This window comes from Danio rerio, chromosome 5 (genome assembly GCF_052040795.2).
Source record: "Danio rerio strain M-AB ecotype USA chromosome 5, GRCz13ab, whole genome shotgun sequence".
NCBI classification, from domain to species: Eukaryota; Metazoa; Chordata; class Actinopteri; order Cypriniformes; family Danionidae; genus Danio; species Danio rerio.
This window is the reverse complement of record NC_141025.1, coordinates 33,955,704-33,981,419: the sequence shown is the minus strand read 5'-3', so window position 1 is coordinate 33,981,419 and position 25,716 is coordinate 33,955,704. Positions and strand designations below refer to the sequence as shown.

Sequence of the window (25,716 nt, the reverse complement as noted above, 5' to 3'; positions counted from 1 at the left end):
GCAGCTGAAAGGGCATCCGCTGTGTAAAAACATATGAGGGATAAGTTGGCGGTTCATTCCAGTGTGTCGACACCAGACTAATAAAGGGACTAAGCCAAAAAGAAAATGAATAAATGAACTAAAAGTAACAAAAACAATGAATAAGTGACCGTGTTTACTATTGATAATGGTATTCAATCCTGAACATCAGTCTAGCCAGATTTTGAGCAGCTAATGAGAATTTGCATGTGTGAAATTGAGTCTGGTTTGTGGCGTTTAATGATGTATGGTGATAGTCTTTCACAGTTTGGTGCTCATTTAGAGGGTTTAAACAGCAAAAATTTGAGGGATGGCATAGCATAGTCTCTTTTTCACCTGTACTGTGTTATGAATAAAGTATAAGAGCAAGGAATCCACACACACACACATGCGGAGGTGAGTCTTCACGTCGCTCATGTTTTCTGCCAGCACCTGTAACTCTGTGACAGTGTATCAATAATGATTCATTTCATTAACAGCAGACGTGTCGGGTACTCGAATGTGTGCATGCAGCATGTGCAGAAAGTTATTCGTAGAAGTGAAGGTGGGTTGTTAAAAAAAGCGAAGCGAAGACCCTAGATGTTGCTAATTCATTTACAGATTTAATTAGATGGATGGAGCCCCTCGCAGTTATTAAAACAGAGGGGAGAAAATGTTGCCAGCACCACAGCACTTTTTAATTATGACTCCAGATCCCTGCTTGCTGACGTCTGGGGAACTGCTTAATTAAAATCCTCATTATTTTACTTTTAATTAGTTCCCCCCTCTTTTGTTTCCTCTCACCATATGGCCATGTTCCATGGTCAAATCAACTTAATTGAGCTAATTAAGCTGATCAGTTTAATTATTCAAAGTCTTCTGATTGGATGGAATTGCTGTCCGGCGTCCCTGCAAACCCCCCCTTCGTCACCCCCTAATCAAGCATTTTTGTCATTCTCTTCTCCTCGGCTTTCTCGTTTATGCACCGTTCATTTATTCCGTCAATGACGTACAGATTTTGTCCGGTGACCTCATACCCCCTGCTGCCAACACGGCCCTGTTCTGGTGTCCCTGAGGGGACAACTAAAATCCCTTGGTACAAGAAGATAAGCTGACAACTGAAAATATTCTCTGACCGTCAGTAAGTTGTAGCCTTACAATATTTATCTGTGCATAAAAACAGACGCTTGCTCTGTGCTGCCGTTTGCTGACTGGCTGGCTTGTCGAAGTAGAGTAGTTATGGTCATTAGGAAGGAACAAGAACTGCTCTGGTAAGTCTACTAATGAGAGCCACTAATGAGGGCTGACCTCTTTCATTTTTTCCACCAACTCTTGAACCATTATGTTCTTTCTTTTTCCTGGATTATTTCTCTTTTTTTAATGGAATGAAGAGACACTGTTGTTTCCCAACCAGCAGCACATGATAAGCAATGATCGGCAATATGTTTTTATTGATTGGTTTGTATTTTCTATTGTGGCCTGCCCACATAGGAAACTTATTGGATCACTGCATATGTACAGTTGAAGTCAGAATTATTAGCTACCCTAGATTATTAGCCCCCATTAATTTTTTCCCTAATTTCTGTTTAACGGAGAGAAGATTCTCTTAACACATTTCTAAACATAATAGTTTTAATAACTTATCTCAAAATATCTGATTTTTTTTTTTATTTAAGCCATGATGACAGTAAATAATATTTGACCAGATATTTTTAAGACACAAATATTCAGCTTAAAGTGACATTCAAAGGCTTAACTAGGTTAATTAGGTTAACTAGGCAGGTTAGAGTAATTACACAAGTTATTGTATAACGATGGTTTGTTCTGTAGACTATCGAAAAAATATTAAGCTTAAATGGGCTAATAATTTTGGCCTTAAAAATGGCTTTTAAAAAATAAAAAACTGCTTTTATTTTAGCCAAAATAAAACTAATAAGACTTTCTCCGGAGGAAAAAATATTATCGGAAATACTGTGAAAATTTCCTTGCTCTATTAAACATCGTTTGGGAAATATAAAAAAAAATAGGGGGGTGGGCTAATAATTCTGACCTCCACTGTACATCAGACATTGAGCACATTTCCTTTGGGAAATTGTATTTTTAACAAGAATTAATAAACATTTTTTGAGCTCTGGGGTTGTTAATTGACTGTATATAGTTTTATTGAACCCATTTGTTAGCATTCATTTTGCAACAAAATGTTTATTAGTGGAATTCATGTGGAAAATCTACATCATCCCGACAAATCCAGTAATTGGAGAGCTGCTGCATGCAAAATATGGCAGAAGAGAAAGCTCCACCATGAAGCACTGGAATCTCTATATAAAGACATATTTTGCAATAAAAACTCACTTTATAGATTCAACTTAAGACTTGAATAGATTATTTATTTCTCTGTCGTTAATTTGATTGTGTCATCCATAATGCATCATGGGATTGTAGTTCTCGTGTTTCACTGAAATGGTGTTGAGTTTAAAAAACTTGCACTCTGAAACCTGCTTTCTTTCTTGTTTGTGTACACTGAAGTATTTGATTATCATTTCTTATTATGTTTATTAATATTTTTAATTTAAGCTTTAAAGTCATCTGTAAGCTAGTTTGCTCCCAAACAATGACACAAATTACAGTTAAAAGATATACGCATTCAAAACTTCTGAAATTGCATACTTTTCTACTATATAGGATGTGAAAAACAGTATGTGAGTTGAGTAGTATGTACAAATAAGGCATGGGCCGGTATAAAATTCTGACAATATGATAAAATACTGGATTTTGATTAAAAAAAATGTCATGGTATTGTGATTACTGCTCTAAAATTAGCTCTTTATAAATGTCTGGGTAAAAAACAAAACATTTTCCCCTCACATTAAACACACTGTTTTATTTGGAAAAGAAATGAACATATTTTGGAGCTGTAAACATGCCAGACTAAATAATTCAAATTAATCATAGACTTCTGTCTTCGTTATTTTCTAAAACAGCCTCTTTTCATATCTTTTTTGCTGAAAATGTTGTTGTCCTAAAAACATAAATAAAAAAAAAACCTTACACATACCTTAGGAATGGTAATACAGAAAAATATGGTGGTTTTTAAAACCTTTACTTTTCTAAACAGCAGTTATCGTCCCATGCCTAGTACAAATTAATAATATATAAAAAAAAAAAAGTTAGACATACTCAGATGACCTACACTACTGCTTATGGCAAGATTCTAAAGTGCGCATCCAATAAACACTTTTCTATCCCTTGAGACCATGTGAACTAATTTATGAACTCAAGTGAAGTGATGTGGATAGGTCATGATACTAATAAATTGCAGCTGCTAGATGTCTGAATTCCATTCATATTACTCACATTTATACTAAATAGAACATACTTGTCGTGAAGTAGATTCAAATGTAGTACCTACTCGAGTAGTTAGCGATTTCAGACACAACTACAAACTCTCTTTTTAACCAATATGAATAAACAAACCTGATGACATCTCTTTGCATTTCAATTTCAAAATTTCTGTCTAATCAAACACTCGCTAGAATCTGAAGTCTCTCACCTTACACTATTTTTATACAGTATAATGGCACATATAGTGCATTTTATAAGATAAAACCATTGACATTTGCGCTAGTCTTCTCTAGTCCCGAGAAACAATAGTATATAGTGTGTCATATGTACGAGTTGAGCAGAATTCTTCACAAAATGCTAAATATTTTAATTAAATATGGAAGAAATTAGAAGAAAACACATTAAGACAGGCTTAGCGTTACAATTAGGACTATAATATAGTAATGAATCAATATTATAATATAAATAAATATTATCAGCTATTGAAAGGGGGAGAAATTACTCAATATGACCAATTCTAAAATTGGATCAATTCAATTAAATAGCACTGCATTTCAGTGTACTTAATGGGACCTTAGACAATAGTTACATTTACATGGACATCAGTAATCAAGTTATTTGCCTTAATCTGAATAAGACAATAAAATGATGAAGGTGTTTACATGCGTTGCTTTTTTTGAATGTTTCTTTCATGATCCCATTTTACATGTTATAGAACACAACTCCATTAACATCACCAGGCTATCTACATTTCCTCCAGATATTCATGTCATTTCGGGTGTTTCATTTTTAATGTTTCCACTTTAACTGCAGTTTGGTACTTTCACTTTCATTCAGGAACATTTCATCTATGCCCCCCATGTGACAATTGAGATTAAGGCCCAATGCCAATTCTCTTCAAAATTTATCCCTAAGAATTGGGACAGCACTACAGCACCTGTACACGTCATCATATGTCCTCGCGATTTCTTGCTTCATATGAGATCAGACGATCGCGACAGCTGGAGTTAATACAGTTGTGTTATTTTTTGGTATTTATCTTCAGGAAATCACTGAAGGCATATATTATGTTATCATAATGTGGCAATAAGATCATAATACTGTGCATTTAACACAGTGGCTGAACTCATCAATGTAAACACACAAAAACAGCATTAACATTATAGCAGACACTGTAAAAAGCCCATTGACAGCCACTAGACTTTTCTGACAGGGTATTCTAGTGTCATCAAGTGTCAAAAAGTTGTGGGACTGTTATACATGAGTTATGATTAGGGATTATAGATCGTGAAATTTAGCGGTTTTTATTTTATCGTTTTTTTTAAGCATGACAGTAAAACATGAACGTGGTTATAAATATATATTAAAACGTGTTTGTTTGTTGTAAAAATTTATAATAATGACAAAAAAATACTAATTTGTGAATCTCCTTACTTCCGGGAACAGCTGTTGCTGGGGTATTCAGGGAATTCTTTCTTAGCCCTTGGTTTCAATTGTGGTCCTGAAAAGTCTTTGTTTGAAGGGGTGTATACCCCTTTGCCCTTAGCCCTACACCTTCAAGCTAAAGAGAATTGGGACACCACTACCCCTTCACGGGCACTGGCAAAACGAGGGGTAGGGGTAAGGGGAAGGGCTAAGGCGGGAGTCACCAACCTCTATGAAACTGAGAGCTACTTCTTGGGTACCAATTAATGTGGAGGGCTACCAGTTTGTTAAACACTTCTCAAATAACAAATTTGCTCAATTTACTTTTAACTATAATTTATGTTTTTGGTAATAATTAATAATATTCATCCATGTGAAGAAACTGATCATGTTAATGATTCTCACAAAGTTACCAACAATAATTTAACAGGGTAGGAAATACCCTGTATTTAATATATCAATCTGCAACACTTTATTTTTATGTATCTATGCAAATATTTACATTTTAAATGATTACTTCTATATTAGATGGGCTTACTAGTAAGTGGCGCTATGGTGAGCTATTTTTAGAACAGGCACCATGTTGGTGACCCCTGGGCTAAGGGGTAGAATTGGGATTGGGCCATTGGATGCGAGTATGAACTGCTGGAAGTGTTGTTTTATTGGAATTTGATACCGCACGCCATATGGGAAAAAAACTCTGTAATTCGTGATGCAGGTGTCTGTGGACTCGGTAGGTGCAGAGAATAGTGTCAAACAGCTGTGTGTGTAAAGACTATGCTGTCGCAAAATGTGTATATTGCCACAAAAATCAGCATACTCCACGTCTTAATCTGATTTCTGTTTGGTTCGATTATGACTTTAGTCAGATTAAGATAATCAAAAATCACTGTTTACATGGTAGACTCTTAATCAGAGCACTGTATTAATCATATTAAAATCATATTAAAATCGGATTATTGATGTCCATAAATATATTCTATGATATTTGAGAATAAATTCAGTATTAACCTCACTATAAAAAGTACTATTTAAGGATAAGCACTCGTGATATCATTGTCTTATCAAATTAAGCCATATGGGTTTTAGTAGTCCCCATGAATCTGGTCGTGCGTGGTTAGAACAAACTATACATGTCCATCTGGAGGCTTTTCTGTAAGATGTTTTCGAAAGAGACACTGTACAATCAGCATTCTGGGAGTCTAAACAGATCATAAAGTTTCCTCAGCCGTCTTCAGAGTTGCTCTTTCTCTCTAGTATGCTGTTTGGCACTCTTCTCTACTGCTTTACCACTGAAGCCAAACAGCTGTGGACTTTATGATGCTGGCAGCTTAAAAACAGAACAGAGTCGAGTAGGGAGGCCCGGCCATGGCCATATCACAGGCAGACTACAGTATCTAACTCCATACTGATAAAAACTAAAGTAGCTATGCACAAGAGTTTGAATGCATTTCAAGAAGCAGGGTATACAAAAGCCTTCTACTAAACTTTTGTTTAATACGACTTAACCTGTGACTTATTATGTTAAATGACTGAACATCGGGTTGGATTTTCACATTTTTGTGCCTTGGTGGGACATCTCTGAGTTATTTGTATTAGTATGGCAGTGACAAAGTCATATTTTATCAGCTCCTGAACTATAGCCCGGTTTCCTTAACAGATTTGCACAAAATGTTGGCAATATATCTAAATGTTGATATAACAAAAAACTATTTCTGAATGATATCTTTATGGTTTAATATAAAGTTATACAGATAAAATCTCCTTTTTGCTTCTCGCGATATGTGTGAGAGATCTGACTATTAATAATAGTATCAGCTTAAAAAACCATTAACCAATATGATTCAGACCCCCGCATTTTTCATGATTTTGCGAACGCTAAATCCGCCGCAAAACCAACAAAAACTCAAGATTTTTTGCAATCCTGCAAAATTCTTAATTCAAACGCAAAATAATCACAAAAAATGTAAATAATCTCATAAAATATAAAATTCCAAACTATATTATCAAATTAGATGTATTTTTGTTTGCATCTTATTGATTTACATGACTTATAGACCTTTAATGTGCATCAAATCGATAATTATTTTGCTTAAGTCTTTCCCTGTCATTGACGAATTTTTACGGCAATCTGTGTTTTAGGTGTTTTATTGTAGGGGAAGCCTTAACGCATGTCCCGAGTAAGATAAATGAAGACAGAATCTCCAGGAAGTGAAATTTGAAAGAGAAAGTAAGATCGTGGATAAAAATAAGAGTTATACAACTTTCCTTAGGCTTAATCCCTATCGTTTTAGATCTTGTCTTGGCAAGAGGCCAAAATAAAGCTTTATTTTTAAGATTTTATGATTTGTGTCATTATGTCAGATTGCACACTTGACATAGTAGGCTACCTAATATGTTAAATAGAATGATTCATTCATTTTCTTGTTGGCTCAGTCCCTTTATTAATCCAGGGTCGCCACAGCGGAATGAACCGCCAACTTATCTAGTACATTTTTACGCAGCGGATGCCCTTCCAGCCGCAACTCATCTCTGGGAAATAAATAAAATAATAATAATAGTAATAAAAATATATGAATAAGTAAATAAATATATATAATATATGAATAAATGTTTTTATTAACTTATTAACATTTTCTAACTAATTAATATATTTTAAATAAATTGTCCATATTTCTGTGAATTACAACCACAAAATCAATCATTTTTAATTGCAAAAAAAAAATCATGAAAAACTAGGGGGTCTGATATTTTAAGGCATGATCATTGCAGTCTTTTTTTAACTATACCTGAAGAACCATCTTGTGCAAGTGAAAAAATGGAAGTTCTTGCAAAACTGACATTTTTCCATTAGGTATATATATTAAGTTTCTATTCGCAATTTGAGTTTGCATACTTTGAAGGTTAATAGAAACCCAGCTACTGTGACAGTGCACTCAGCCCCTTGCTTATGATTAGACAATGCACAAAAATGGTTCCCAAGCTTTATTTTTTTAAATTAAGCATTTTGCAGTATTTTACCCAGTCACTTATATTATGTCAATGTTCATTCAGTTATTAGCCTTATTTTTTCTATTTTTTTTACAATTGTCTTTTAATATTAGCATCAGAACAACACATAATTTATTTATAGATTTGAGTTTATGCTGTAGGTTGTCACAAAGTGGTTGATTTTACTATTGACCTTTATTAGCAGAACTGCCTTATTGCCGTGATTTAATGTAGAATTAACGTTGAAGTATAGAGACTCTGCTTCCACTGCTATAGGATAAAAAAACATCCCTTCTTCATCTGTTCTGCTTTTTCCCCATCTTCACACAACATGAGGTGAGGAAACAATGTAATTACACCAATTTGCATGTGTTAATTGGATTAATTAGTGAATTGAAGAAAGAAGGGGGGAAGACTACAGGCATGTCCTCACAGACAAGGGCTTCTCGAAATCAGTGCACTTAAAAATAAAGTTTCTCCTTCCTTTACAAGTTGGCAAAACCTCGTGGTAGAGCTCTGATTTGAGAAACCGTTAATTGGCTTTTGAATATGTCAGACTAATTAGAAATGCGCAGTTGAAGCGTGGTCGGTTTGAATGCAAAGAGCTACTCGAATGGCCAAGGGAGTTTTTATTTTATTTTTTTCTGATTCACTAACCCCTCCTCTCACTTATCAAGATCTGGAGATAATTGCAATTAGGATCATTTGCATAAGTTAATGAATTTCTCTTCAACTTTCCTTAACGATCCCGAGCTACAGGATATTTCTAGAGTGCTGAATCGTAAGCACGTAGACGCGAGATGTCGGGATGCATGTCAAGGTGGCTGGGATTTATGAAAACCTCCGAGTGAGAATTTGGTTTGTAAATGATACAGCACAGATGTGACAATCTAATTGCCAAAACATTATATATAAGCATTCACTAGAATTCATTTACCACAGTGTAACTTTATTTTCAAGTAGTCTTTCCTGACTTTAGGCTATGGTTCCCCAAATATGTTTTCAGTGCGAGGGGTCTTCAGAAAATATATCTGAATGATCTAATGCAATGGTTCTCACAGTTGGGGTTGCAGGTCAATGATGGGGTTGCTTGGTGATATAAAAAAAGTCAAATAAATTTTATTAAACGATTAGAATGATCATATTTTGATTATAACCCACAGAAGATAAAAATAATAGTTCTTAATAGTAAATGAACAACAACATAAAAATGAAAAGCCATCAGCCTTTAAATGATTTTTTTTCATAGGATTGGTGTATTTACATTAGATTAACAACAACACACTAAGGTCAGCAGCAGCAAGCGGGATTTTATAGCACCAGATTAAACTTCCTGACATCTTTATGGCAATCAAATACATTAACAATGAACACAGGCCACAACTGAATATTAAGAATGATCTTTGATTAGTGGTCTCCAAAATTAAACCAAGAATAGGCTTGTGCTGAAAACATTGTGTCCCCTAGTCTCTTTAGCGGAGGTTAATATTAAATTATACAAATGAAAAAATGACAACAAAAAAAATGATATGATTGTTAGACTGTTGCACTTTTTTGTGTTGTCAATATGTTCATGTTTATATAGGCCAATTGTTGGGTGCTTAAAGATTTTATATTTATAACCACCTCCGATGAATGAGGGGGTTGCAAGTCACTAGCATTGTTACTTTAGGGATCGCGGACTGAAAGTTTGAAACCCCTGATCTAATGTACATTGTCCCTCATGCATACACTGAAAAAGACAACAATTTGACATTTACCAATTTTGCAGTGTGTATCTAATTTTCACTGGCAGTGTTCTGTATACATTTATTCTTAAAAAGAAAGAAAATAAAAACATAATGTATTGGATACAGCCAGATGTGTGTGTATTTTAGTGTCTGCGTCAAATTAAATTTACAAAAATTTATTTTTTTTATACATGAAAAGCATAATAAATGCAAGTAAAGTCTAATGTTGCAAATAACTTTGAGAATGAAATGTGTAATTAAAAAGAGTGAAATAATGTTCCAGTGACATTGAGCACAATATAGATTTGTTTATATTAAGTAGCCCTTTTCACACATGCAGGCTGCGACTGCGTCAGGAATCACATACTTCAATACTATTCAATTATTCATTTTCTTTTCGGCCCTTTATTAATCTGGGGTCAGCACAGCGGAATGAACCGCAATCTTATTCAGCACGTTTTTACGCAGCGAATGCCCTTCCAGCTGCAACCCATCTCTGGGAAACATCTACACACACTCATTTACACTCATACACTACGGACTCATACACTACGGACAATTTAGCCTACCAAATTCACCTGTACCGTATGTCTTTGGGGGATACGACCTAACAAGAAGCACTGCTTTAAATGATCTTTTTTCGTGCTATGTATTTAAAATAAGGAAAAACATTTTTTTCCCCAGTATTTTCAATGGAGTTTTTGCGCTAGCCTGCTGCTAATGGCGGCGCCTGTGTTTAAAAGGTCTTTCGTCTCGTTTTATGCTTGAACAACTAAATAAATGCTTAAGTCTATTTAACTGAATGTATTTTAATTACAGCATCGATGCTGTAAAAGGAACCTTATGAAATTGAAAATAGTCAAATTAACCTTTCACCAGAAGTTCATCATTGGCTGTGCACATAGTTCATTGAATTGTATGTGTGAACAGGCTCTTTTTGAAAATATCAGTAAAGTCTCAGGATATTTTCAGGATATTTACTGCTATTACTTTGTGGAAGGAGCTAATAATATTATTATCCGCTCTGCTCTAAAAAAAATGTATTTAAACATTTTTTGAAATAAATTATATAAAATCTGGAGTATAAATATGTAAAAATGACTATTTATATGTATTTTGGGGCTGCACACTTTGATTTTTGCTCTAAACATGCCTGATTTTTTGGGCTATTTCTATTTTAGTACTCAATAACATTTTAAATGGATGTCTTTAGTAAATCATAGCAAAAATGAGTTTTTGATCATTGAAAACCCCTATTGGTCTTTTCCCCATATTATCTCCACACACAGATTCTTGTCCGTTTAAAACTACACAGTGTGTCCTACGAAGCAGAGCATAATATCTGAGTGTGATCTAACCTCCGACTTTTAATACCCCACAAACAAGCACAGAGTTCTTCAATGTGAAAAAGTCACAGCTGGCTTTTACACCCCGTACCCAACACATCCACATCCACCAACAGCCATAATGAGGCAAACTTGGCTTCCATTTTTCTCATAAGAAAGGCGAGGGAAAGGAACATTTTTTATTAATCGTAAAAGTAAATTGGGAAGGAACACCTTGTGATTGCAGGCCAAAGGTAGTTGAAAAAAGAGAGATGGGTTTAATTAGCTAATTAAATAAACAAGATACGAGGGAGTTCAATGCCAAAAAGCAATTACCAGAGATGCCATAATGAGAAAACTTCTCAAACCTCGGCAAATGAGATCAGAAAGAGGCAGATTTAGAAGTAGTAAATGAAATCTAGACATGAAAGAAAAGGGTGGGAATGTAACGTTCATTTTGTAGCGACGTTCACAAAGATGCACAAGACCTCCCTTTAGCGAGATCCACAGACTGAAATCACGGCAGGAGAAAGAGAAAGCGCCAGCTCAAATGCCTTTCATTACTCTCTGTAATGATGCAGACACAAGGGTTTGTGTTGAAATCTGGAAGGTAATGAACCATGTTTTTTTGGCCAAGGACTATTGGAGAGCCGTCTCGACTTCCAATGAGTGTCCAACACACCAAGCCAAAACCATCAAATATTGATGTAGGCAGAGCAGAGACGTCAAGACTGCATTTTTGATGGTTATAATTATTTAATTAAGTACTTTTTTTTTCCTTTACAGATATCTTACTTTTGAACGTCCCTCTTTTTGAACAGGGGACACAAGGAAACAGGTCAACCACTGAACACAACACACAACAGCACATGAAATATGTACAATTTTACTCTCCATCTCCGTCATACTCTCAAAAGTCTTGGCAGACACTGAATAGCAGTCTCTATTAGAGAATATGCATACAGATTTATTTATTCTACCAAACCATTCAGGGGGAGGAAAAAAAAAAAAACATGCCGTTTCCTCATGAGACCAACTCTTTCAAAAAGAGCTCTTCGTATGTCTTAAACTCGAGTAGACAAAACAATACATGTTCACGTATCTGTACTGTGCATGTGTACGATTACTTGCTAATAGGAAGTAAATGACAATGGAGGGAAAACCGGAAGTAAAAATGTTTTTAGGCACCAAAGACGACAGAACATGTTCAAAAAAAGGAAGGAATAAACTTACACTTAGAGTGAAAAGGGCCTGTAAACAAAAGCAACAACCACTGAAAAAGTCTTTTGATATATGGATGTCGTTTTGAGGGCATAAAGTAAAAACCATCACCATCCGTAGTCCAAAATGTCAGGTGATGTCCACAACATTTCTTGAGAAACTTCTCAAAAGGGAACAAAATGGTGTTGAGCATCACCCCAGCTTTAAAGAGCTGCTCTTGAAAATGAGTCTAAGGCTTTCAGGGTCAGGTCATCCCAGCCATAACCACAGACCGCATCTGAGGGAGTGCGTATGATTATTTTTAGCTTCCGTGTCTTTCTTCGACTTGATTACGTTTTCCCTTGTCAGGGGTGATTGTCTCACAAGTGACTCACGGTACTTGCGTAGTTCTGAACTCTTTTAAGGTGGCTGGATGCGCAGAAGTGGGCAGAAGGTCTCGGGTGAAGGTGGACATTCACGAGGAGAGATTGGAGGGAAGATGTGAGGAAAGGACTGAAGAGAAGGCACACCGCAAATAATAAATCCAGATTTCCTCAGCACACCTGTGTAACAAGATCAAGTAGCTAATTAGTTTTTTTTCCCCCATCATCTGGTACATTGACAAATTTTGTAATGCCAGTTGAGAAAGAGCTGTGACAAAAAAGCTTCTAATATACTCAAACTTAAATTCTTTCTCAATTGTAGTTTAGAGGTAAACAGCAGTACATTACAACTACAGTGTTAGTAAACATACATTTTTCACCCACATTGCTGAGAGCAACTTTTAGATGATTATGTAAATATGCAAGGGTTATTTGCTCTCAATGATAAAACGTACAACTAAAATGGCAGCTGTGAGAAAACAGCAGATAAGAAAGCATCTGATCATAGTTCATTCGATTATAACTACACTATAAGTATCGTTTAAAGCAGCTTATCAGAGTTTTTCCAAACAAGCCAGAGGAAATGTATCAGAGAATGCAAAAAAACTCAGACTCTTGAGCCTCAGCACACACCTACTTATTGCTCTCACTCACAGTGGACCATCTGTAGTTTGAAGGTGTTTATAATCCAGAGTAAATGTCTTTAGAAAGTTCACTTTCGCAAGTTGTTTTAAACTCCTAAAATGAACTTTAGTTTGCCTAAAACGGTCAATTCGTTATTTTATTTTGTTACTACTGAGTATATCTGGGTTAGGCTTGAATGACTGAGAAAAAAAAAATCTGATCAAAATTGCAATTTGCAATTTAAAATGTGATTTACTATAATTTCCTAAAAGCGCTGCAGGTTTAATGTGGTGGTTTTAACAGCATGAAAGAAAGACCAAGCATAATCACAAAAAACACTACACTATGCTACTGTTTATTAAAAACCATTTTTCCAAAAAAGTTGTCAGTTATTATGACAAATTAAGAAAACAACTACAGTATATATTTCAAACCTTTTAAACCTTTTCATTTAGACTGATATTAATTTCATGACATTACAGTGGATTAACAATGCTTTCTATAAACAATTTTAGATATTACTTTAAATCACAAGAATTCTTGAATTAAAATGTTAAATTTAAAAATAGATTTATATTTATATATTATTTGTAATACAATTTTGTACAATTTTTTTAATACAATTTTGTCCAACAAGCAGTCAGATAACTGAACTGTACCTTTAATTTTACCTGCTCAAAGAAAACACTTTTTGAATGTATCAAATTCAAGTACATGAACAGAACAACATGCGTATTTATAGCAAATAAATAAATGTAAATCTCCCATTTGCTTTTTGAGCATTGTCGAGCGAGTTCTGAAACACCTGTGATTGGTTATTGTGTTCCCGCCCTCAACAGAAAGGTCTGCGATTGGTTCTAACGGTCAGTGCGGCTCTGTCGTTTTTTACCGATGAGTGACGTGGATACGTGGTTACAGTCTATAATGCAAGGTTATCACAGCTGATCCATGATAGCCACGCTGATCCACAAGTATCGCTGTAACAGCCGAGAGAGCAGAGGAAACTTTACCTCACCTACACACACTTCAAATTGGGATTTCGGTTTCAAATCGATTAGTTGTGCAGGCTTAATCAGGGTGTCAATAAGTTTGCAGATTATTTTTATTTAAATCAGTTGTTAGTGTTTGTATCATACCTTTTGGTCGGGCAGCAGGGTGTTGCTCTGCAGGGGGGTCAGATGACTACTGAGCAAAGCTCCACCTGGTCGATCATGCTCACAAAAAATGGTGCCGTTGACATAGTGAAATCTGTCACCAGGAACCAAGCGATTTCGGCAAGTGGCACAGGTAAAACACTGGAGGAGAAAAACCAAGCGATGTAATTTTACTCAAACTCATTTAGCAAAACAAGGCAATCTTACAGCTGGAAATCAATTGGAGTTGAGATGACAGAGAGGTTTTTATAGTATACTGGTGTGCATCCAGTTGAAATGGATAATCAAAAATATATTGCTGGGATTTCTTTCACTCGGTTGTTTAATGGATTGAGTGCAGGCTTATAGACAATTGCATGAGAGTGAGGAGCAATGTTTAAGTGGAAGATCACTGATGGTTTTTTAGATGTAAAAATGCCAGTATCAGTATTTAAAATAAAAAAAGACACATATCCATGGATGATTAGTTAATAATATCAACAAGCTTCATTTACTGAACCATCAAAATGAGGGGAAATATCATATAAATAGTTTCCCACTACTGAAAGACCAGCACATATGGTACATCTGCATTGTTTGGAAAAATCTATTACACTTGAAGCTCACATTTCTTCAGATGCTCACAAATTAGAAATTTTGTCAGGATGTAGTTACCCAATTTTGAGAACTTATGCAAACATGGACCACTGGGAAACCAAACTGCTCCACTCAGCTTAATCAGGGAATGGTTTCCTTTTTCCATCAAATATTATTAAGACAGGTTGACACCTACACCACTATAATTAAGGAGGAATGTGTGGCGCAGTTGGGAAAATGGTTAGTTGATGAGTTTCGGTAGGCGTCTCATGAGACTATTCTGATATCCGTGTTCAATGACTGCAAGACTTCACCTGAAAATTCATTGAAAAATCAAGTTTCCCAAAAAGAGAGGATACTTTGGGTTTTTATAGATGTTTTTACTACAACCAAATGGTAATAAAATATTAAGGAAAAACAAATATGTTAATACAGTGTTAATTCCTCAGATTCTCACTCTGGAGACATGGGATGTGGATCCAGGTCATTGTTTTGCAAGAATCACATATTTTAATCTTACAACTTCTCAGCCTTAAGGGAGCAGCAATACAATAAAATGTCAGCAATCTGACTATAAAACATTGACTCAAGCTTATGTTGAGCAAATTCTGCTGGTTTACATGCCGATGTCAAAGAGAATTTGGTAATTGCAATGTACAAAATTTCCCCCAATGTTTGAAACTGGTTAAGAAATTGCAACCATACAAGTTAGAATGTTGCATAAGTATTTTATTTTTGCAATGTAATTCTGAATGACAATGTGATGTCATTTGAAGCCAAATGCAGTAACCACAAATAGTCAAAACGTAGTTAATAAATCATCCTGTGACAGACTTAGCTTATATTTTCTCAGATTGAACAGTGTGAAATTTCTGAAGCTAGTCACATTGCTGTGTAGGGTAGTACAATCGTTTTGTTCTTCTGCCTCATGCATTACACCTTATTTTAAGTCCAGAATGAAAAAATAATTATAGTGTTTATCAGATCTGTATAGACAGTTAAGTTTTATGACTAATATATTATATTACACAACTAAACCATCTCAGCCTGAGGTAAATACATTTTGGAAGTATTAAGATCTATTCTCGGATACCGTGAAGTGCATCCCTGTAAAACAGGTTATCGAAAAAGATGGGGTCTAAGATTAAGGGTGTGCTCATACTTGTGGTTCGCATGTTTTTGTTCTTTACTTAGGACAAAAACAAGAGAAAGAAACTTTTTTGATAATGTATGTTTTTTCTTATAAATAGTTTTTGCTTTCTCCTAAGTTCCCTTTGTTATTTTTAACCCTTTCACATGTGAGTTTTAAATACTCCAGCTGACCCTCTTGCATGAGTTTTTTTTTTGTGACCATTACTTAGAATCGATTGCATTCTAAAGTTCCCATGTTGACACTTCAAGTTGATCATGAGACCCACCAGCCCCAATGATCTATGTATATGTTGTATTTTGTTTCATTTTGCCCTTTTCTGTAAATATTGACAAATGTTCTTATTTTATTGTGAAATTTCTGATACTCTGATTCTCAAATATGTGATAGAACATATATTTTATATTTTAATCAGGTTAGTAATGAAATTATTATTTTTGTTACATGATAGGTAATGGGCACTGCCATTGTTGCTAGAAGGCATACAGCTGCGATTGGAAGTTAACAAGAAGTATTAATATTTTTTATTAAATTATTATTAATAATTAATTAAATAATTATTCATTAATAATTATTAATGTATTTTATTAGCTAAAATTGTATTTTATTAGATTATTATATATTGACGCAAGTATCCTTAGCTTATCGCATCTAGACTTCACCCCCTCCTGCAGCTCGGTGAAGTCTAGATGGGATACAGCTGAGACTACTCATGTCAGTATAGCATAATTTTTGTGACGCTATACAACAAATAAATTTTGTACATTTCTATGAGGGTTGGGTTTAAGGTTAAAGGAGGGGTAGATGCTAATAAAATACAATTAATAGCTAATTTAATAAATAATATTAATACTTGTTGATCTCAGTTGTATTTCTTCGAGCAACAACTTCCGATCGCAACTGTATCCCTTCTAGCAACAACCACAGGAGAGATCCGAGCTGCTGGATTTACGTTGTTATGCTGGATATATGTTTGTTCATAATATTCTGCGGAAATGCATGAAGGTAAGCAACTGTTTATCTGAAAGGAATATAGAAAATATTTTAGCAACATAAACAGTGTGTATCTTATGCAAGCAACGCACATTGTCCAGTTATATTGAGAAATAGTTATTATTGCCGTCTCCATAGACAGCTGCATGCATTGTACGAACTTTAAGTGGTATGTTTTGCTTGTAGTTATGTGTATTCGAATGTCTGAAACCTAAAATAAAGGTTATTTGTTTGGAAGCACAGATAAATTGTGATTTATGATAAGCGCTGCGCACCATCAGATTTGAATTTTAGCTGTTGATGATGTTCAGTCTGAACGTTCCAATAATACTGGTGTGATCGTACACTTAAGGGACCAACTGAGGCTAATCACACCGGTGTGATCCTACACATGAAAGGGTTAAAAATGGAACCTAAAAAAAATGAAAAAAGGCTTACATGAGATAAACTAAACAAATATCCAAAACAATGCGAAGTACTGGGCTAAACATGTTTGTTGACTGCGTACATGTTATACTGTTTATCAGTTGAGAACTTATGAATAGGGTTGGGTACTGCAACCTTTGGAACCGGTATGCACTGCATCAAATCATCATATGAATTTCGGTGCCTAATTTCGGTGCTGTAGCAAAAACATAAAGCAGGTTGCAGCAGAAGCGCAGCTTGGCAACGCACAGCGACATGAATTCGCAAGTCAGCAGCGCCCAAGCACGACTCATGACTGTTCATATTTCTGCCATGCCACAGAGCGCTATCTGAATAGTTTCATTTTAAATAAAATGCGAATGTGCACGTCTGGTTTGTGATCAACGGTCATGTGCGCGCCGTGCTGCGGCTCGGAGCGGCGCATCTGCTGACGCCCTTAAGAAGCACAAAAGGGTGCGTTAAAGGCACACGTAAGTAAGCGTTGTGTCACACTATCTCTAAATGTTTTATTCTACATCTTTGAGGGATACGGATATCTGCGATATCAGGCGTTGGTTATTGTTACTTACAAAAGGCAAAGCGCGCAATATAAGCGACTCACTTCATCAACTCGCATGATCGCGTTCATCTAATTAGCTTAAACTAAGTATTCTAAAGTATGGCTATATTTTACAAGCAAGAATTCTGACACACCAATATCAGTGGTGTAAAGTAACTAATTACAAATACTCAAATTACTGTAATTGAGTAGTTTTTCTCAGGAATTGTAATTTACTAAGTACTTTTAAAAATGTGTACTTTCCCTTGAGTACAGTTTTAGTGCAGTAATCAGTACTTTTGCTCCACTATTTTTCTTCAACCTGCCGTTACTACTTTATTTTTTCTTGTCTATGGAGATTAGGAAAATCAGTCCTGTGATTCCTGTCCAATCAAATCTCACATAGAAGGTAAATCGCATTATAATGAATCACATCAAAATGGGGTTATCAAAAGAAATTTATTAATGCAATTCAAATATTTAATATATGAATTGATGTTTACTTTAAACTTATTATAAATATATATTTATATTGTTTAATTATAATGTTTAAAATATTTTTTTGTCAAATAATTTTGTGGCTAAAAAGTATCGGTTCAGGCACCGTTTTGGCACCGGTACTGTTTTAAAAGTATCGATTTAGCACCGGTATTGAAATAGCCCCAAACGATACCCAACCCTACTTATGAAGAGTTTATAAATGTATAAACAGGTCAAAACAACACCAGAAATTTCCCTGTCACACACACACAAATATCTCCGACAAGAAATTTATCTTCCAAAGTGCAGCTATGACCCCCAAAAAAAACATGTAAGCTAGAGCATTCTGTCCTTTTTGTGGGCACGTCTTGTAACATCATGTCCCGTTTTGTTTTATTTAAAGGTCTTTGATTTATTACGTTCATATAACCGTTCAGTGTCAAATCAAACCTGCCAAATATGAACACATGCAAACTGGTTGAAATATTAGGTAAAGTTGGACACAGTTTTTTCAGTAGGAGATAGAATTGTGTTTTGTTAAAAAATGTAAAGCTCTGAAAGATAGAAAAAAAAAACATGCACAGATGAATCTTTTATAAGTCTGTTTTTTTTTTTGTGGACACTGTGGCTCACCTTTAGATGGTAGACGTTACCCTGGGCCCTCATCACCATCTCACTGGCAGGAATAGACTGTCCACACGCACTGCAAGCTCCACTGTGACCAAACAACCTGCATTGTTGAAGGGGAAAAAAACAACAATTAGTTTCAACATGAACACTGAAGTTACAACAGAGCAGTTATAAATAAGTCGACATGATTTATAAGGACCAAAATGAGTGGCATTCTCATTTAAAGGATGAAAACTGTTTACCATATGGCAAAAACACACAAATCATCCTGATCTACTTCTTAGCACTGCACTCGAAGGAAATTTAATTTTTACGTCTCGAAGTTGGAGCGTTTTGCGATGTGTGTGTTTGTGTATGCGTGGCTTAGATGGCAGGGCACCAAAGCCCCTCTAGTCCTAGACTGCAGCCTATCAGCTAATCTGGAGTGGCAGTGTAATTGGTGGCAATGGGTGGGGGGTGGCTATAGGAGCCTCTGATCCACCCTTGGCTCCTAATTAGGGAGCACTTGATTACTCCGCTGCCTGAGCTTGAGGTTGTTATGGGCAATTTTAGGAGAACACTCAAATGAGTTCAAGTCGTGCTCTTGATGAGCTGAAAGAAAAAAAAAAATCATCAACAAACTCGGTCGTCCAGAGATAAAACCCAGATGCACACAAACACCATGCAACATACACACACACGTTGCATACACACAAACAAGTTGTTTTCATTCAGAACACCTGGAGCCCCCACCACCATGTCACAGTCATGTTTCAGTAGGAAACATTTCTTCCGCTCCCTCTCTGGGGTCTTTATTGTGACGGTAAGCAGATCGGTTTGGCAGCTAATTCTCAGCCCCTCACTTTCTCCTCTTCTCCATGGCCTCTTTCTCTCTCAACCCCTCCTCCGCTATCACTGTCCCAGCTCTGACTGCTCGCAGTAATGAATTTTTGATCTTAATCCAAACAGTAATTTAATAAGAGACGGCAGAAAGGAGCGCTGTTCTCCCTAATTAATGCACCCTACTTTTATCAGACCTCAGGCTCCACGCTGTGTCATTTGGTAATGAAGCTCTGCCCTTTTGATTAGCTGTATTATACATATTTAATACACTGCAGATTGAGTACACCTTACATGCACTCTTTAAGGAAATATCCAAGAGACTACCCTTGACATGTCTAACATGTGCTGAGTTAGAGTGCTGTAAAAAGAAAAAAAGAAAAAGTGTCCCTTTCTCACTCAAGTCATTATATAATCCAAAGTTGTCATAAAACAAGAACTGATTATATGGTGTAGATCATTAGCCACTTCTTTTCTCTTAACCCTCTGGGACTCTTCAGTTAAAACTGACAATTTTTTCTTTAAATAGTAATGTTTTGAATTGACAATTTTTTGCTTCATTAGAATGGGATGACACTTGGTGAATTCTGTCGCATTAGATTTGTGGAGAAAATAGACGTGATTTGGAAAAAGAAAACTTGGTATGTTTGCAGTCAAAAAATGGCAAAGATAGTGAATACATGGGAAATAAGACAAATAAAATAAGATTGAGAATGTTTTTGTAGATCAAACTAGTGTTGCACAATATATCGTTTCTGCATCGACATGGCATTCTGCGCATCTGCAATAGTTACATCTCAGGATGTGCAATGAGTTGGTGTTATAGTTGACCAAAAGTTAGAATAATAGTTGACCATAGTTCAGAATACATGAGACTTTTGTGTATAACAAAGGGAGTAAAGGTTTATCATTTGTCTGTGTCTTTAAGGTTTGTGACTGTGTGAGCATTTCTCTTTAAAAGCTTAAAGAAGTCAGGCACAGGATAGTATACTGCATTTTATTGAATCATTTTTATTCAATCAAGATGACTATTTTACATTTCATTATTCAATTTCAGAACTGAATACTGTTCGAGTCCACAGAAAACCAAAGCACTGTTTATTTATTTGATTTAGTTAGCTTTATAAGTGACATGGTGGCTCAGTGCTTAGCACTGTCACCTCACTTCAAGAAGGTCACTGGTTCTAGTCCCAGCTGGGTCAGTTGGCATTTCTGTGTGGAGTTTGCATGTCCCCATATTCACGTGGGTTTCCTCTGCGTGCTCCGCTCCGGTTTCCCCCACAAGTCCAAAGACATGCACTATAGGCAAATTGAATGAAGTAAATTGGCTATAGTGTATGTCTGCTTGCGAGTGTGTATAGATGTTTCCCAGTACTGGGTTGCAGCAGGAAGGGCATCCTCTGTGTAAAACATATGCTATTTAAAGTTGGCCTTTCATTCTGCTGTGGCGACTCCATATGAATAAAGCAACTAAGCCGTAGGAAAATGAGTGAATGAATGAATAAATAAATTTAGCTTTATTTTTTTTGTTTTATTTTACTTTTTTCTATGCATGATTCACTTCCCTATTCCAATCAATCTGAATTAATGATTTTTTTCAAATAGAGCTTTTCATGCCATCTGATGAAACTGTATTCATATAGTTTCAGTATATTTCAGATTATCAAAATATCAGATATATATATCAAAATATCAGATTTTTACATTATTGTGCAGCCCTGGTTCAAACTAGAATCAGCCATAAAAAAAACTGCATATAATTACATACAAATCTACAAGAATTTAAAAAATTTATAATAAAAAAATTATTTCAAAGTACATTAAGACTTTTAATTTAATTAATGACAATGACTAATATTATTATTAAAGATTAATATTATTACTATTACTACTACAATGAAATATATAATTTTACAATTTGTATGCAGTTAATTTTTATTAAACAATTTTATAAGCTAATTTTAATAGTAATAAATAATTAAAAAAAACGTGAATACAACATGAATTAACAGTACTGATTATTATTTACTGGTAATATTTACTAATATTTAGTTTATATCAATCTAAAATACATAATACTCCAAATGTATAAATTATAAGCGAAATAATAATGCAAAAAAATTGTATGTTAAATGAGTTTGTAAATTATTACATGTATTAACATTAATAAGTTATTATACAGCTGAAGTCAGAATTATTTTTCCTTTTTTTTTCTTTTTCTTTTTTTTTAATATTTCCCAAATGATGTTTAACAGAGCAAGGAAATTTTTACAGTATGTCTGATAATATTTTTTTTCTTCTGGAGAAAGTCTTATTAGTTTTATTTCAGCTAGAATAAAAGCCGTTTTAAATTTTTGAAAAGCCATTTTAAAGACAATTATTAGCCCCTTTAAGCTAATTTTTATTTTAATAGTCTACAGAACAAACCACTGTTAAGCAATAACTTGCCTAATTGCCCTTACCTGCCTAGTTAACCTAGTTAAGCCTTTAAATGTCACTTTAAGCTGTATAGAAATGTCCTAAAATCTAGAAAAAATATCTAGTCAAATATCATTTACTGTCATCATGGCAAAGATAAAAGAAATTAGTTAATGGAAATGAGTTATTAAAACTATTATGTTTAGAAATGTGCAGAAAAAAATCTGCTCTCTGTTAAACAGAAATTAAGGGGAAAAAATAAGGGGGCTAATAATTCAGGGGGGGGGCTAATAATTCTGACTTTAACTGTATGTACGATAATAATTATTTTGCATTTATTTATTTTATGTCAAATATTATGTACATTTTCAGTTAGCCGAGTAATTTACTTTTATGCCAGGTCTGCATTTTTTCTTCCCTTTTTTTTGGAGCCAGTGAGATTGTTTGACTTTTGAGCAACCATCTCTGGCACTTATACAGCAAATACGCACACGCACACACACACACAGTGTGGTAATGCCAAATAGTTAGATATCCCTGGTTTGGGTCCAAACAGACCAGTGTGGGTCTAACAGGCAACAATGGCGTGCCGTCATGGACCAATGCATCACTGCACACATCCAAACACACAGAGGTCAATTTCAAAGCCTCAGCGATTATAAACAAATCTAATCTCCTCACCTCTGGAGCCTTCAGCTCAAAATATACAAGGGAATACAGGCCAAATTCAATCAAAGAGCTATGTAATCATCATACAGACATACAAGCAATCATAGACCCCAGTGAAAAATGCCATTAAAATAAACGAATGGTTTTTAGAGTTTGGAAAACAAGGTTACGGTTGTTTTGTAGACTGGTCAAAATTTATGACAGAATGACAATTCTGAGTAGAGTTTTCATTTAATCATTGACTGTGGTTTGAGTCTAAAGCACTGTACGGCACATGAAAAACATGTGGGGAGTCTTTGAGGAATATGGCTGCTCCAGATGCCATGTTACAAGCACCCACACACTTCCTGTCATGATCGCTTAATTTTTTTGGTCCTGTTACATATTATTAAACACTTTGTCGGATCCAAAAGATGACCTTATGACAGACCACTTTCCACATTTACCATTATATAATATGCTATTTTCAGAAAAAAAATTCCTTGTTACACCTTCTATAATCTTTGTAATTACAATCAATTATGATTAACAGAAAACTATATAGTGGGCGGTGCAGTGACACAGTGGGTAGCACTGTTGCCTTACAGCAAGAAGGTCACTGGTTCGAGCCTCGGCTGGTTCAGTTGGCATTTCTGTGTGAAGTTTGCATATTCTCCCCATGTTTGCGTGGATTTTCTTTGGGTGCTCAAGTTTCCCCCACAAGTCCAAAAGCACATGCTATATGTGAATTTAGTAAGCTAAATTGGCCGTAGCGTATGTGTGTGAATGAGAGTGCATGGATGATTCCCTGTGCTGGGTTGCAGCTGGAAGGGCATCTGTTGCGTAAAACATATGCTGGATAAGTTGGCGGATTCATTCCGCTGTGGCAACCCCCAATTAATAGAGGGACTGAGCCAAAAAGAAAATGAATGAATAAATGAATTAGTTAATCAGACCCCCTAGTTTTTCACGATTATGTGATTGCTAAATCCAACGCAAAATCAACAAAAAAAGTCACAAATTATTGCGATCCTGCTAAATTCCTAATTAAACTAAAAATAATCGCAAAAGATGATATAATCTCTCAAATTCCAAACCATATAATCAAATGACATTTATTTCTGTTTGCAATTAATTGTTTTACATGACAAATAGACATTGCATTCGCAGCACACATGATGTATTAGAGTGTCTCTCGAAAAATTACATCTCACCTGCACCCTCACAATCCAAACATTACATGGAATAGGGGGCAGGGGAGTTTTCAGCTTGTGCAGTTAGCAGACGCAGATGATGCGCAAGTGATTTACATGTGAAGTCATAGCAAAGATGAGATATAGACATCTTTTTGCATGAATTGGGCGTTTTGTGCATTTGACACGCTTTGGACTGCAAAAGAAAGTTGAAGCAAACGGAGCAATGGAACAGACAGGTGGAGATGAGATTGATTCAAGGGTAACAGCTGATGGACGTGACCGAATTGAAGTACATTATTTTTTGCTTTAGATGTATGGCTGGTATTATGGTGTGCGTCAAATCGATAAATGATTTCGTTTAACTCCTTCCCTGCAGTTAACGAGAGAAAACGCTTCCCTGCCATTGCCGAGTTGGAGTACAGCAGTCAGTGTTTTAGGTGTATTAAGGTAGAGGAAGCCCTAACGCATAGGTCTCAAACTCAATACCCGGAGGGCCGCAGCTCTGCAGTTTTGCTCCAACCCTATCAAACACAGCTGATCCAACTAACGAAAGTGTTTATGACTCTTTTGATGTGTGACGATGTCAGATGCTCTGAGTATGAAATCTGAGAAAAAGTAAGATTGTGGATAAAATTTAGAGTTATACAACCTTCCTTTGGCTTAATCCCTACCATTTCAGATCTTGTATTGACAAGAGACCAAAAAAAGAAACTTTATTTTAATGATTTGTGTCATTGTTTTGGATAAATACAGATAATATTTAACATATATACATGTGTGTGTGTGTATATATACATATATATATACATATATATACATATATATATATATATATATATATATATATATATATATATATATATATATATATATATATATATAAATATATATATATTTTTTTATCACAAAATTGTCTGCAAATTTCTTAGATAAATTCCTCCATATTTAACATAATTTTTTTTACTTATTCCCCTAATGAATATTTAAATGATTGTATAGATGTGTACAATTTATAAAATAAAGATGAATATCACTAGACAAAGAAATGATTTATTAGTTTGAGTCAAGTCCATCCACAGATTTCCTGTCCTGCTTGTGTAATGTTATGACTGATTCTGTAGCCGAGAACATCATTTATTCACTCTTACTCAGCATTTTCTACATCAGTCCCGCCAAACCCCCCAACTGCCTGTTTCTTTTAGTACCTGATGTAATCGTTCCTGCAGAGGATCATCCCTCCTTTGCTGAAGCAGGTGCTGCCGATCTCTCCCAGCTGAGCCTGGCAGCAGGAGCACTTGAGGCAGCGCGTGTGCCAGTACCGATCCATAGAGAAGAGCAGAAAGCGGTCCGATATCCGACCACCGCATCCAGCACAGGAGCGTACGGCCCCACCACTGCCTCCTGTTACCGCAACCGCGGAGCTTTCCACACGACTGTTCACCATCGCCTGCCTGCGGGACAGAGAGGAGACGCTCGTAAATCAGCAGATCCAGAGGCAAAGTTCCACCACTATCAGAAGATCAGCCATTAGAGATGCTCCCCCAAACCTCTTCAAATAAATCACCATAATACATTCTCCTCATCCTTAGAGAACATAATAGCAGAATAATGGGACAGATATGACAGATATATTTCTCCCCATGTTACTAATTTCATTTTCAATGTCCACAT

The 25,716-nt window shown here is 35.4% G+C and overlaps 1 protein-coding gene across 7 annotated transcripts in view; it reads right to left on the bottom strand.

The window, feature by feature from the left end:
- Positions 1 to 11,546: 11,546 nt before the first annotated feature.
- lmo4la (LIM domain only 4-like a) overlaps positions 11,547 to 25,716 on the bottom strand; it is a 22,219-nt gene continuing 8,049 nt past the window's right edge. For 6 of the 7 annotated variants that reach the window (XM_087251150.1, XM_087251157.1, XM_087251152.1 and 3 more), the window contains 4 exon segments: positions 25,251 to 25,496; positions 18,968 to 19,064; positions 14,154 to 14,312; positions 11,547 to 12,573 (listed from right to left, as the gene is read on the bottom strand). In XM_087251150.1, the coding sequence (XP_087107276.1) occupies positions 12,565 to 12,573; positions 14,154 to 14,312; positions 18,968 to 19,064; positions 25,251 to 25,496 (511 nt within the window). In that variant the 3' untranslated portion in view covers positions 11,547 to 12,564. 7 annotated transcript variants of the gene reach the window in all.